We start from the raw sequence: 14,861 nt of genomic DNA, 5'->3' as shown, positions 1-14,861 counted from the left end.
AGTGCAGTACAAGCAGGAGAACCAAGTCTGGATCTGAGTTCCAGGGGCAACAGTGACAGCCTGGCTCATGTAAATTGAAATCACAGTCTGTCACTGAAGCTGGATCTTGCTGCAGCTCTCCTCTGCAACCAGTGTCTTCTGTCTGAATTGCTTAAGAAAAATACTAGCTCCACATATTGGCTTTGCTGAGTATTAAGATGCCTGCTGCTTGAAAGAGGGAAGGAGTTGTGAGGTGATACACCCGCCAAGTTATTTAGCAGTAGGAAGCCTCATGGTAGTGGAAAACTACATGTAAAGTGACAGATGAAGCTTTGTGTAAATAATTATAATACACAGTTCTAACTGTATCCCTCCAGGGAAGAGCTCCTTGGATTATGGCAATCCTATACGCAAACATCACCCAGTGCCTAGTGGCAGTTCCCAGAAAAGCCAGAAGAGAATGAGGGCTGCATCAGCAACAAAGACACTTGTTCCAGCCTTGAGAATGTGGAAGTGATCACAGAAAAAGACCTCCCAAGGAATTACTCTAACCTCTTTGTGTCCAGTTCATATAGAGGTTCTGCATTTGATCTCATTTATACCATGCTGGCAGAACTTCAGCAGCATCAGCCAAGTGAATTAACTTACTCCTGCTTAAGCAGGATCAAGTCAAGCTTTGTCTCTGGCAGGCATTAACACTTACGCTTTCAGCAGAACTTGTTAAGCAAGAATTCCTAATGATTTTATTCACTTTCCCATATTTCAGCAACATATATAGCAGAAGATAAGAGCTTTTTTTTGTGTAAAAATAACCATGAAGTGTGTATTTGATTATACCAGGATTAAGGGAATTAATTACTCCAATGTTGCCTATAATCCACATTAGATAATTTAACACACATGATTTCATTAGGTCTTTCTACACCATTCAGTTCTGAAGGAATGACAAACTTCTGTTACATCTCACACCCCAAGAACCCCAACAACCAGTATCTTTTCTAACAGACTGATTTTAGGATAAGGAATACCTCAGCTGGTACTGCCAACAAGTAATGTGTTTCCTCTGCAGATCATTGAACAAACAGCTGACATTCATTCCAGCACTCAGCTAAGGTGTTTCAGGGTTTCTTCTTTACACAGCTTGTATAACTTCCCAAGGGGGATATCCAAGGGCCAGAAGCAGGAGAGATTTGCAGGGCACCAACACCTTGCCAAGGGAAGAAGCAGCAGCATGTCAGTAAATGTGCTAAAGTTCCTCGAAGTATTCAGAAAAGGTTGCTGAGGCCAGCCTGGTTTTCTTAACTCCTGACAACCAACAAAGCAACTGGGCTTTGAGGTGGGTGGTGAAACATACCCAGAGAAAACTGCCCAAGAGCCAGCAGCAGCAAGGGAGCCCTCCCACTGCCAAGCCTGTGACATGCATACAACAGCCCCTCTCAGCCCCTCAACACCACCTGGGAGCAGTTAATGGCAGGCAGCAATATGAGTGACCAAGATCAACAGTTCTTGGAAACAGTTTTTCTGTTGACAGTTCTCAAAAACAATTTTCACTTTAAACACAAAGAAAAATGCACAAACTCCTAGGGACTAATGAGTTCACAGCAAGAATACAGCACAACTTGAGTAGCTCCCACCTGCAGCTGTGCCAGCACCAAGCCACGTGCTACTGGGACAGTGCCTCAGGCTGTGCCGCGGCACTGCAGGCAGGAGCGAATGCTGTGGCAATACCAGGATCTACACCATCTGAGCATGGGCGCAATCTCCCAAGACCCCAGTGCTACAGGGAGCTATCAGCATCAATGGCAGTCAAGCAGCATATCCAGACACTGCACTAACAAACACCACAGGCTGTGCCTCAACATACTCCTTCCAGTTTTAAAAATTACTGACTTACTTTGTTGTGGAACCCATGTGCTCATAAGACAACTGCATTTTTTTATACAAAGTCCACATAATGTAGCACATATGCGCCGTCCTAAGGTAACTCTAAAGCCTGCACTTACTTGCAGATGGCGTATCTAAAGAAAATTGCTGCTTCTGCTTTTCCAAGCTGAAGTGCAGTTTCCTTGGATGAGTTCAACAGCATCTAGCCCTACAGGAGACATCAGCAACAGATGTCTGACAAGCATATAATGCAAATCATAGAATCAACTAGGTCAGAAAAGACCTTTAAGATCATCAAGCCCAACTGTTATTCCAGGACTGTTAGGGCCATCACTAAATCACTTAGGCAAGTGCTCTGGGTGCAGTTTGTGCCCGAACAGGAAAGTCACATCAAGTTCCTTAACCACTGCTTCACCTTCAGCCTTGCTCCCATTTCGTGCAGAAGGCCGCAGCGCAGTTCCGGCCGCTCACCAGGTTCACGGCAGCGGCGTGCTGAGGGCTGCTGCCGCGGCAGGGCAAAGGCAGGAGGTCAGCGGCTCCTTGGGCACCATCGCCGGGGACTCCTGAAGCACCAGCACCACCCTGAACAGCTCCACCTCCCCTGGAGGCAGTTTACGTCCGTCCACACCCGACCGCAGGCTCCGGATCCACCGCGTACAGGGCACGGCAGCAACCGCTCAGACCCTCAGCTCACACCTGCCCCAGCAGCCCCCGCGCCTGCTGCGTCCCCATGGAGACGGCGCCCTCCAAGGCCGCTGCAGCGGACTCAGCCGTGCCATGGCCGGTGCTGGCCGGAAACGGGGACGGGTGGGACGGGCAGGCCGGGCCAGGCCAGCGCAGCACAGCACGGCTCGGTTTCTCCCCGCGGGTCCCGTTGCAGCCTCGCAGGCGGGCCCCGCTCTCTGAGGAGACCCGGACAGGTCGGTAGTGGGGGCTGCGCTGAGAACCGCGGGGCGATCGGGGAATCCCCGGGCGGCAGGCCGCTCCCCGAAGCACTCTGCTGCAGTGGAGCAGGTACTGACCGATCTCCCTAAAACCGCGGGAGGGAAGGCAGAGGGGAAACCGGCCAAGCGACCTTGGTCAGCGGCTGGCAGGGCCCAGCTGGCACCTCCCGCCTTGGTAGCTAAACCGCTTTCAGCCCTGCTTACTGCATCCACAGCATTCGGAGTTCTAATTAGATACATTCGGTATCTAATTGTACCTTCATCGGTACAATGGTCCAGGGCAATTGCTTTGAAGTCACTGTGTGGGGCTAACAGGTGAGTTTGTGTCTTACATTAAGGGGAACATCAGGCAGCGTCAAACCCATCGAGACGCAGAAGCTGCCAGGAACTTCAGTGTTGATGCAGAGAGAAGCTGGCTGACTCCACGAACACTCCCACAGAAAATCAAGTAAGAAACAGCTCTGTTCAAGGAAGAGCTGCTCACTTGTATTGTCTTTCACTCAAGCTGCCTCAGGCTTTCATAGAAGACTTGTGACTTTGCAGTTTCCCAGAGTTCTGCTTGCAAAGTGGTGGCAGACCTGGAGCAGCCTCCAGGAACCCCCACTGCGACCCTCTTGTTACCCTCTTTGCAGAGCCACGTCTAAACGAACCTGCAGGACCATTCTGCCAGCCAACAGGCATAGGAGTGCTCAGCAGATGGCAGAAAGAGCATACTATATTCTCGCGAGAGGTACTGGCAAAGCCTCTCAGGACAGCTGGAGATATATCAACCCTTTTTCTCCTCCTGCTCAGCCGAGTCATCCCAGCATGTGACCGAGTAACCAGCTCCTTCTCTCACCTGGTGAAGTCCAGCACTGTCCCTTAGGACACAGCATGTTAGTGGTAGTTGCTGCTTGACCCCACCCCTTTTGGGCACCCCATCAAACAGCCTTTGTGCTTTTCAAGTGTTTGGGGTTTGTTTGCCTTTTTTTTTTTTAAGTGTTCAAAAAACATGTAGATGAGGCCCTCAGTGTCATGGTTTAGTGGTGGCCTTGGCAGTCCTAGAGTAATGGTTGGCCTTGATGGTCTTAAAGATCTTTTCCAACCTAATTGATACTGATTCCTTTTCAATGCCAGGCAGCTCTGCTCTGTTGGAGAATGTCTGCCGCATCTCATGTGCCTCTAAGAGCAGGAGTGATCAGGGCCACAAAACAGCACACCAGCTGAAAGTACTGGAGTTAGCTATGTGTAGATCCATCCCAATAGAAAGTGGACATGCACAGCCCACAGCAGATAAACATTGCTCTCTTCTCACTTTGGAAGGATGTTTGTTTGGAAATGCACTGTGAATGTGTTTGCAGGAGAAAACACTGTAGGCTTTGTACCTTAGGAGGAGCTTTACAAGTCCTTGGGGTGACTATGGCTGTATACAGAATAACGGTAAATCATCTACTTGGATTTGGAGGCAGCAGTGGTAGATAGAGATGATTCAGAAGCTTCAAAGTCCATTAAAGAGGGCAGAATAAGAAGTGGAGGGTCCACCTACCTTGAGTACTGTGCTCTGGGTGCCAGGCTTCCCTGTGTCCCTTGGTGCCAGGGTACACCCAGAGCTGTGCCCTGCCTGCACAGCTTCACACCAATGAAGCACCAGCACCACGCACTTTCTGAAGTTACTTCTCAGATGGGGTTCATGATCAGCTACACTCTGTGACATAGCTTGATTGCTGTGGTGATAACTACATGTCTTTGAACTACAATTCAAAAGAGGTTCAAGCAAATCAGCATCGACATAATTCAGCCTTCTGAAAGTATAAGCAACTCCTTTAGCATTGCTTTCACTTTTCCTTCTGTGTTGATGCATTCATTCACTTCCAGGTGCATTCCTGAGCTGTGGGTCCCACTACAAGCCTAAGAAGGTGGGTGTTGATGTGGGGCTGTTGTGATTGTTATCCCATCCTTTTAAATACATGTTCTCATTTTTTCATACTTTCCAAAGAGAAGGACTTAGAAAGATTTTGGTGTTTCAGCCTGCTCAGAGTTTCATCTGGCTGAGTATTTTCTGGAAAGCAGAATAAGCTTACTTGGAAGGGCAAGACAAATTGGGTGGCAACAAGGGGAACTGAAATTCAAGGCTAAAAGGACCTAGAATGTGTTAGTCTGCCTGAAGGGAAGGCTGTAGCAGTTGACATGCGAGACATGTTGATGTTTAGACAGGAGATGATGTATATGGGACAGCACACAGCTGTGCACCTGAGGTAGCTGGATGTCTACTGCAGAGGACTGTGCTAGACACCCAGTCATCTGAGATGTTTCCTGTCACTACAAAGGGCAAAAAACCCTTTGTGTTTATGCAGCATGGACTGTACTTAGAAATGAGAGTGTCATGGGTTCAGCAGTAGCTCATGCTCTGCCAGGGAGGAGGGAGAGATAGGGCGCCTGGTCTGGGCTAGTCAGGGAGGTATTCCATACCACAGCACGTCCTGCTCAGGGAGGGGACTGGAAGCTGGCCGGAAGGGAAGGGGTTAACACTCCGGGCTGGGCTTGGAGAAGGAACTGTAAGCTGGCCAGGAGGGGAGGGGTGAGCTCTCTCTTCCGGGTGGTATCGTACTCTCTCTCTCTGTTTATTTCCTCTAACATTGATTTGTTATTGGTAGCAGTAGTGATTTGTGTTATACCTTAATTGCTGGACTGATTTTACCTCAATCCGTAGGAGTTGTATTCCTCCAGCTCTCCTTCCCATCCCTCCGGGAGTGGGAAGGTGGAGGGGGGGAGGGGAAACAAAGGGGGAACTGTGCAGATTTAGTTTAAACCACGACAGAGAGAAAACCTCAAATGTCTCTACAGCTCTTTCTTCTTAGGACTAGAGAAGCTGGAAATGCTTTAGAGGATAGTGCAATATTAGCTCAGTGCTACAAGTCACTGACCCTCAGCAATAAGCTGTCTCCATTACTTCAGTGGGACACTTTTGTAAAGCCCTGATCCCATGTCAGTGCCCAGTTACAGCCCTTCAGGCATCTGGGAAGGGTTACATGCAGATCCAGGTTGCCTGTCTGAAACTGTAGGAGCAAGTCTGGCAAGAAGGTCTCAGGCAGCTGATGTGGTCGATGAGAAAAGGCTGTCATGCTGAAAGAGGAACAAACCAAATACGTCTAAAAGATAAGTTTTCTGAGCGTACAGCCTGCCAATTGGTAATTCTCATTGTCACTATTACTTGCAGCCCTGTAAGCAGAGTCCAGAAGCTTAGATGTTTTGTGTGACATGGAGGTAAGGACTTACCCAGGTTGCATATACATGTTTAAGGGGGTTACCTCTGAACAAAGATATGACTCCAAATTCCTTTTGTTATTTTCCACTTTGAGTTGGAAGATTTTGTGAAGCTGTCCAAGAAATCACTGTACACGTTCACATCCACTGGCCTGCCTAGCCTTCTGGCCTACAGACCTGAATCATTACGAGAAATCTTACAGGCTGAGGTGAGTCAGTGGTAGATGTTCCCTACTGTGTGGCTTTTGCTGTTTATTTCCTATGATTCCCACATAGAAAAAAGAAAAATTATGCCTTTTGCCAAGCCAGTGCAGGAGTTCCTTTACAAAAGAGTTTTTCTTTTGTAATGCTCTTGAAATTACGCTTATTGTGCACTCCTGAACAGCAAGAGGCTGTGCAATTCCTCTCCTCAATGCTGCATCCTGTGCTGAGAAGCAGAAGAATTTGCCCTCTGGCTAAAACAGTGGTACAAAGTTCGTATAAATCCTAGGTATACTGTTAAAGAATTACAAGAAGGGCATAGAGTTCCCCATAACTCATAGCAGAGTAAAGTCATCAAAGAGAGCTAATCCTAGGCATAAGGTGGGGAAGCCAGGGAATTTTCCAAGAATAATGCTTCAGAGAAGCCAAATATTTCAAATTAGTATGTTCTTTTCTGAAATTGAAGGATTTGAATGAAAGTGTTAAACACACAGTATAGTAAATCAAGTGTAAGTGAAGCACACCAGCTAAGTGGCCTGGAGCAGGTACCTACCCTTCACCCCTTGCTGCTGCTAATGGATTGCTCTCAAGCACTGAGCTTGGTGTGCTGCCCTTGGGAATGGAGGCATTAGGCATGAAATTCAGCAGCACACTCTTGGCAACTGCACCTTCTGTAACTCAGTTTCAAAATGTGTTTTCAAAAAATAAGATATTTATTTCAGAATATCTAGTACCCATCCTCAAAATATATCCCAGAGCAGTCCTGATTTGCATCTGGTCAAATACACTCAGCTCTTTTGTCAAAAAATCTGCTGGTGGTTCCTCATGGAATTCCCCACAGATTTTCCTATGATCAACAGTGCAACAATCTGGGAGCTTTTTCTCTCCAAAGCCCCAAGCAACATACTTGAAAGGGTTAAGGCATCAGAGTACTCAGCTGTAGCATTCTTCATGCTCTAAAACTTTCTCTTGGAAAGAATGGGTCTCATAGGTACTACAGTTTTTCCATCTATTTGAGGGTTTTTATTTATTTACTTACTACAGAACAGCTTTTCTTTTTGGTGGTTTCCTGAACTTGGTGTTTTGAGTTAAATCATCCCAAGATATTACAGTCACAGATCTGTTTTAACTGCTCTTACACATTTTATGATGTTGCATTTTGAGCATAGCCCTCTTTCCCCAAGATAAAATGAGGATTTGTGTGCTGATACTATTATTTTTGTCCTCCCCATTCTCTCTCCCTACCTCCGCTTCAGATAGAGGAGGACTTTGCTCCAAGATGTGAGTACTGTGGCAGCCTGCTGAAGCCATTCCCTTCCTTTGAAGACATTTGCCCACTGTCACAGGATTATGAATCAGTAAGCTGGTGGGAAAGATTAGCAGAGGTTGGTTGTGGAAAAGCCTACTCTTATGGCACCGCTCTTCTGCCTTTCAGAAGTTTTGCTGTGAACATAATCAAGACCTCTATGAGTTCATCGTGAATGAGAGGAAGATCTACAGAGGCACCTGGAACATTCTCACAGATGTTGGCCCCCAGAAGACCCATGAGGGGAACACCCACAAAGGTGCCTGGAACATTCCCATTGATATTGGCCAGAGGAAGACCCATGAAGGCATCTGGAGTGTTCCCATTGATGTTAGCACCCAAGAGTCCCATGAGGGGAAGACCCATGAAGATGATGGGAGCATTCCTATTGATGTTGGTTCCCATGAGTCCCATGAGGGGAAGACCGATGAATGTGCCAGGAGCATTCCCACTGATGCCATCTCCAATGAGTCCCATGGCACTGAAGTCAACAGGCTGCTGTCAGAGGAGAGGGTGTATGAGAGGTACCATGAAATGACTACAGGGGAACTGGGGATCTGGTCTGTGTAAGGCACAACAGGTGACTCTAGGGAGAAAAAAAGCATTAAGAAAATGAAACTGCAGCAAAAGGCAATGAGAGAAGAAAAAAAATTGCTTTAGGCAACACAAATTCACATTCTATCTGCAGCCTCTTTGCTTTTCTCCTATCAGGCTGTATTAGAAGGTGGGGAGGTATGTATTGAGTAAAGCATTCATCCTACTTCTTTCGGACATAGTATCTAGAGACAGATAAAGCCAAAAACATAATTGCAGCTGTGGGTGGGATAATACTCAGGTTTAGCTTTACCCCAGATACTGAAACAAACCTTGAATTTGTGTTTATTTCGCTGCATAAACTGACCAAGCATTTGGATTCTAGTTTCCAGTCATGAGAACTCTGCAGGTTTGACTTCTACCGGGCTATTTAGTAGGAGGCCCAAAGCTTATACAAATATCTGAGTTTATAGCATAGGCTTAAAGAAAAGTAAATCAGTATACCTGGACATAAACTGCTAGCTTGCTTGAACATCCTTTGCAGTATTATGGTGTCAGTACCTCATATTATGTACAGAGCATAAACCAAAGTCATTGTCAGACACTGTCAAATTTACAGAAAGCTAGATAAGAAGAGTCAGAGTATTCTTGGAGATAGTTGTTTCCTTGATCTTGGAAAGCTCTCCTCTTTCACAGAAAATCTTGACATACAATCCATTACAGTGTTTAGTCTGTTCATTGAAATCTCTGTAAGGAAACAATTCCTTTTTGGTGATATTTCGTTGACTCTTAACTTATATGCAATTGTGTGAGTGGAGAGAAAAACACAGATTCAGAAAGCTGCATTCCTATGGAAAGGATACCCAATGCCTCTAGTTTTCAAAACAGGATATATGAAACATCTCAGGAACACTTTCATTTCCAGGCAGCTGGAGAGACAATCAACCAGACAGTTATTTTTGCAGACAACACAGGCAGCACTTGCAGCTAAACGTGAGTTTGCATTTCCTTATATATTTGTCTATTTATTACACAATTAATTTAATGGAATTGCTTGTCTCTAATGCTCTCTAATGGAGCAGGAAGATTTATACAATGACACAGCTCACTGTCAAGTGTGCAATCCCATTAAATTACATACTGCCTTGTTATATGACATGAAGAAAACAAAACCAGCTACATTCCCATTGCACTGAAAGGATCTCCTTGCTGTGACTTTCAGTATTTAAATCTGTTTCAACTGAGATGCACAGAAATTTACTTCAGTGAACAATGAGTTGGCAAAGCCAAGCCCTTGGAAGGCATGAACTGCCAGAATTAGGGGGATCAACATTTTGCCTAGTCATCTGAACAGTCCACTAAATCCTAGTCCAGTCTGTAAATGACTGAGCAGCCCTTTGGATCTAGTTATAAAATTAAAGGCATTTTGACTAAGAACAGATGAACTAGATTTATAATATGGGAATATTTTCACAGAAGATGGCAGGGTACAGAGGCTTTTGTAGCACCAGGGATTTCAGATCGTCAGTTCTGCAGAGTATTGAGCCATGAATGCTATCCAAAGAAAGTCATACTACATCTTTTTCATTATCTCTGAAATAGCTGAACACTGTGGACTGTCCTTGTTAGATAGAAAATACCTTGAAACAGACTGCCAGGATGGAGCATTTCAGCCAGAAATTCCCACTCCGCCAAGTTACAGCCTCCCTGACATTGGCACTGCCAGCCCTACCCAATGCACACAAACCCTCCCTTTCCTCTCTAGGTTTAAATGAACCTGGCACAATTTTCTACCAGCTTTCCCTGGAGCCCCCATCACCAAACAGTTGGACACTGATGCCTGCTGAGAGAGCAGCAGAGCCCAAGGAGGAGCCCATCTCCTACAGCATCACCTGCTGTGATTTTACCTCTGTTGGTGGAAAGGCAAGTAACTGCTGCAGACATGTCCAACAGGATGTGTCCACGCTCCAGAGCAGCTGGAGCCTGGTGCCTGCTTGCCTTTCAAGGGCAGCTGGCGCAGGACTGCTCTCATCCATTTTATTGTTTCTCTTCCAATCTTAGGTAGTGAAGAATGAATTGCTGGAAAAATACTACAAACATGGGGGGAAATTCCTTACCATGCTTCCAGATGGAACAGTGCAGTTATTGTATCCTTTGCGGGGTTCATTGGCCTGTATTAGTCCAGGGTTGTTACTGTAATTTTACATGAGTCATAGGCTGCTTTATCACTGAATACCCTGGTCCACCAGTCACATTTGTTTTCACAGTCTGGAAAAAAGCAGTAGTGAAACCACTTATATAGGTATTGATCTGAGATTCTTCAGATCTGCCCATAGCTTCCATGAAGGACAGGTACTTGTGCCTTTAATACCCAGCTTAAAAAATGTGCTAGCCCAGTGTTTAGACCCACTCCTGAGCTCTAGCAACTTGTGAATGGGCACTGCTGGCTAAATGGGCTTCTAAACCATTCAGCCCTATCCTTCCCACAAGGACAAGCCAGCACATATTTCCCATCTGCATGTGGCTAAGGTCTCTGTCCGGCAGGCAGGAGTACATAAAAGGTGCACTGACAAACTGGGATTAACAGTGTAACTAAGAGTAGGGCTTGAAGAAATAAAAACGTATCAGTTTCACAAAAGGACCCCATAGCTTTCAGGCTGCCTTTGCCATTATTTAAGCCATAACATTTTAAGCCACCCAAGTTATTTTTTCCTTACCGTGGCTGACTTTTTTCTGATCTGTGGGTATATGAAAGTCTACCTAAGTTCTGCCACCAAAGCAAACAGCTTAAGATTGCTTCTCTGCTCTTCCCTCCACGCTGCCTTTGTCCCAGGGATGCTGCTAGGCACAGAGATGGCAAAGTGCCGTAAGCACATGTTCTTCCAGTAGCAAGTCTTGCTGAAGGGAAACCTCAGTGAGACACAAAATACCTCCTGCTCCAGTCAGGTTTCTGCACTAAGGGCCTTTTTTCTCCACATTTGTTTTCTTTTTGGCTCTGGGAGGGTAACACCTGCCCACCTGCCCCTGTTTTCTCTGCTGTCATCCAAGTTGAGTATTTTTAACACCTCACTTTGCTAGCCTCATACTTTCAATCATTAGCATTGTTCAGGAACGTGTCTTTAAGATAAAAACTTGCTGAACAGTTCCACCTGAGTTATTGGTTAGAAACAACCAAATGTATTCTGTATCTCTTTTGTCAGTGTACACAGAATACTTCAATGTAGCAGAAAAGCACTGGCAGGGTCCCAGGTAACACTGGCAGCACACCATCCTTTTACACAGTGATCTGGTTAATGGGTCTGTTTTTATACTCCAAAGCAGTGCTCTGAAATATTCAGAATGTAGTATTAGACCAGACAAAGAAAGGAGTTATGAACACCTTATCTGACAACAGCTATCCATCTGGAAATCTGGCAATCATTGTTGTACAGCAGAAAAAATGTCGTGTTTGCATAGTACAAGAAGACAAGCCAAGTTACGCTGAAATACAAGCAATATTTAAGTCTGATGGCAGAAGTACTTGCTATTACCCAAATGGAACTGTGTGGTATGTTTAAGTTGGTCACAGTAGTTTTGCTTTCCACTGTGCTTTTTAAATTTCAAAGGTTATAAAGGGTGTTTTTAAGAGCATTCAAAAATTAAAAGACTCGTATAACAGCTTGAGGGCCTGCGTCAGGTGCCTCCCAGAGAGGCAGGGCCACCCCAGCTGTGTCTTGAAGAGGGAGGGATTAGACCCCAAGCTAACTGTGCCTCAGTCCTGTCCCTCTGTGGAAGCTGCTATGGGAGCTGCAAGGTTCAGAGCTTTGATTTTCCTCTCTTTTAGGATATACATGAGCATTCAGGGAGGGCAGTATTTGGACCAAGCAGGCAGCAGGGTGAGGAGGTGGACATGGCCAAACAGCATCATGTCACCAGGACCCCATGTCCCACTGAAACCCATCTTCATCTCCCTCAACCGGCACGTGGGGGTCAGGATCCTGGGCCAGGATAAGATCGCTGTTTCCTTCCTTGCCATGGGGCAACAAGCAAAATTCAACGTGGGAACCAAAGCGCAGGTATTTCTCAAGTGCACAGGTAGCTTCACACAAAGTTGCTTTCCACTGAAGGAGCAGGGACAGCCAGTGAAGCTCCCATCCATGGGGAAGCATGCTTATTCCACTGTGGGTGCTCCCTATGTTGCCCCTTGGTCCTGCCTCCCAAAATAGCAAACAGTGGAGGTGTACCTGTACTCAGGCCCATGCAGACAGGGGGCTCACAAGCCTCTGCAGCCCTGACTATGTAAGGGGCTGCAGAGTGCAGGAAGCACTTCCAGGTAGGTCCCCACTGTCCCTGCCTGCATCCCTGAGGGTCATCCTGGCTCTGCTATGGTGAGAAGAGCTGTGATCCACGAGGGCAGGGTGTGTGGCAGCTCCCTTCCTCCACAGGTTCCTGCCACAGAGGCAGGTTTGTCTGCTGGGGAAAGACCAAACCCCTGAAGCCCTGTCCCATGCTGCTGCAGGGCTGACACCACTCACCTCTCCTCCCCAGGTCAGCCATGTCAGCCAGCTGCCTCCCCCTGCCCTGCTGAGTGAAGATGAGCTCCTGCTACTTGCCTTCAGGGTGAGGATCCTGCAGCTCTTCGACAGACTGCGTGGGTGCTTAAACTTTCCTTCTAGTGAGCAATGGGACAAACTGAAGCCTCCAGCATACCTTATCACACAGACTTTGAAGATCTTACAGCTTTGCACAAGTTCTGACATAAGTGATGAGCTACGCAGCTCAGTCAGGGCAATAATAAATGCTGAAGTCTAACCAGCAAGTGTAGTGTGAAGGCAAATCAAGCTGGAGATGCTCCCTGATGTTGCAGCATCTGCACACACTCAGTAAGGTTTTGCCTGCAGTACTGCCCTGCTGTCACACAGTGCAAAGGGCAGCCCATGGCCATTCTGCATGGCCCCTCTCCTGGGGCCTTCCCACCTCAAGGTGGGCTGACCAGTTGTTTCAGGCCATGGATGTGGCACAAAGATAAAATCCAATAGAGCACAGGTAAGTTATAGCCCGTGATAGGTACATGGGTAGATGTTTGCTCAGAAGTGACCCACACAGGCACTGCTCTGCATGGTCAGTGCTTCTGCCAACGACATGGCACCAGTGGGATGCCCAGACTTCCCTGGTGCAAGCACTGGATGGCAGCTCAGCCTGCTGCAGGTACATGACACAATGGTGCCCCATGCACAGAGAGGCACAAAAGCAGTCTGTACAAAGCAATCAAAGGTCATTGTCTTGGCAACATGTGCATGGGTGCCAGTGATAGGAAACTGTTAATGTGCACAGCAGAGAGCACGGATGAGATGGGATGAGCTGCAGCCTCTTGGCAGCAGCTCGTAAACAACCAAGGCAGGGGGAAGGCCCTGTTCTTCCTTCCCACCATGGGCCCAGTGGCTGTGAGCAGAATGAGCAGATGTGGTGGGGCATGGACGCCCCATGAAATGGTTATCTCAGGCTGTCCCCTGCCCCAGCTCCCCCCAAACAAATATTTGAGGGAGGTGCAGTGCCACAGGAATACATGCTGCATCAGGACACTGCTCTGGGTGCCACAGAGCCAACAGCCCAGGCTGCCATGTACAGCATCCAACACGGGGACCCCTCTCATGGACAGGGGCATGTGGGGAACGGGGAATGTCAAAGGAACACTTCCTCAGGACCAGAGCTGCCCTGGCTAGTGCAGAAAACTTTGAAGGCCAATCTGCCAAGGCCATGGAAGATCAGGGCACATTGGAGACACCAGGGGAGGAGGGTGATGCTGGGGGAGGGGCTCCTCACCATCCCGCCTTTTACAGGTTCTCCAAACACGTGTAAAATGAGCTTTTACTCAACCACAAAACTAGTAGGAAGTTGCACAGTAAATGAGTAAAAAAAAATTCTAATTTATGTCAAGTTAGGCTCTGGATAAACATACTATTTTAAACACACAGATTGGGAATTTAAGTCTACCAGTCCAAGACAGATACTACTTGCTACTTCATGTTCATGACCAGCATATAAGCTGTATTAATAGCACTGCTAACACCATGTGGAATAGGCTCACACTATGCCACCATAGCCAGGCAGCCACACACAGTGCTTGCCAGCCTCCACCACCTTGAGAAACACTCCCTGGGAGAGGGACAGTGGCAGGACTGCTCCTGTTCACACACACAGGCTAACCCTGGTCTCTTCTGTCTGTGCCAGACCTGGGAAAGGGCAGAATCTCAACCTTCAACCCACTGGTAAAAACTGCCTTCTAGAATTACTGGACACCCAGCTGCCCTCGCCTCCCCATGCCCAGGTAATTCCAGCCTTCCCCAGTAATGGAGCAAGGGATGAACCTCCTGTGCCACAGGGCCCAGCCAGAGCAGCATCCTGTGCCACTCAGCCCATCTCCTGTGGAACTCTGCAGGCTCAGCTGCAGTGGCTTTGGTGACAATCTCTGATTAACTATCCTCTAGATTCTAAATCTCTGATTTAGAAAGATGAAGATCACACCTGGGAGTTTAATTTAGACCTGCTATGCCATTTTAAGTTAATGTTCTGGCAGGACTGCATCTGATTTACGCCAGCATGAGCTGAGACGTAAGCAGAGATCTGCTGCGAATGGCTTACCTGTAACGTCACATTTTTCTACACTCGCAGTGAGTGGGAAATGAGACCCATTTTTTTGTCCTTCTCTAGTCTGCATCCAGAGCTGTATCATCTACCCTTGTGTGTAACAAGCCAAGATCAACAAGCTTGATCTCCTCAGATCTATTATT

At 47.0% G+C, this 14,861-nt stretch overlaps 1 protein-coding gene across 3 annotated transcripts; it reads left to right on the top strand.

Annotated features, from left to right (window-relative positions):
* The first annotated feature begins 2,602 nt into the window (after positions 1–2,602).
* ERICH6 (glutamate rich 6) lies at positions 2,603–12,882 on the top strand. 3 transcript variants are annotated; one of them, XM_031054938.2, is made up of 12 exons: positions 2,603–3,255; positions 4,662–4,702; positions 6,004–6,050; positions 6,146–6,259; positions 7,508–7,609; positions 7,687–8,081; positions 9,017–9,084; positions 9,857–10,014; positions 10,153–10,238; positions 11,486–11,638; positions 11,915–12,146; positions 12,619–12,882. In XM_031054938.2, the coding sequence occupies exons 3-12, from the start codon at positions 6,045–6,047 to the stop codon at positions 12,880–12,882; spliced, it is 1,578 nt and encodes a 525-aa protein (XP_030910798.2). In that variant the 5' UTR covers positions 2,603–3,255; positions 4,662–4,702; positions 6,004–6,044. The 3 variants fall into 3 exon arrangements, with proteins under 3 accessions (XP_030910798.2, XP_030910799.2, XP_033920095.1); XM_031054939.2 differs by having other exon boundaries at positions 2,603–3,682; XM_034064204.1 differs by lacking the exon at positions 2,603–3,255 and having other exon boundaries at positions 4,398–4,702.
* The last annotated feature ends 1,979 nt before the right edge of the window (positions 12,883–14,861 follow it).

Source organism: Melopsittacus undulatus, chromosome 6 (genome assembly GCF_012275295.1).
Source record: "Melopsittacus undulatus isolate bMelUnd1 chromosome 6, bMelUnd1.mat.Z, whole genome shotgun sequence".
Taxonomy (NCBI): domain Eukaryota; kingdom Metazoa; phylum Chordata; class Aves; order Psittaciformes; family Psittaculidae; genus Melopsittacus; species Melopsittacus undulatus.
Note: the sequence above shows the minus strand (reverse complement) of the source record. Positions and strands in the feature narration are given on the sequence as shown.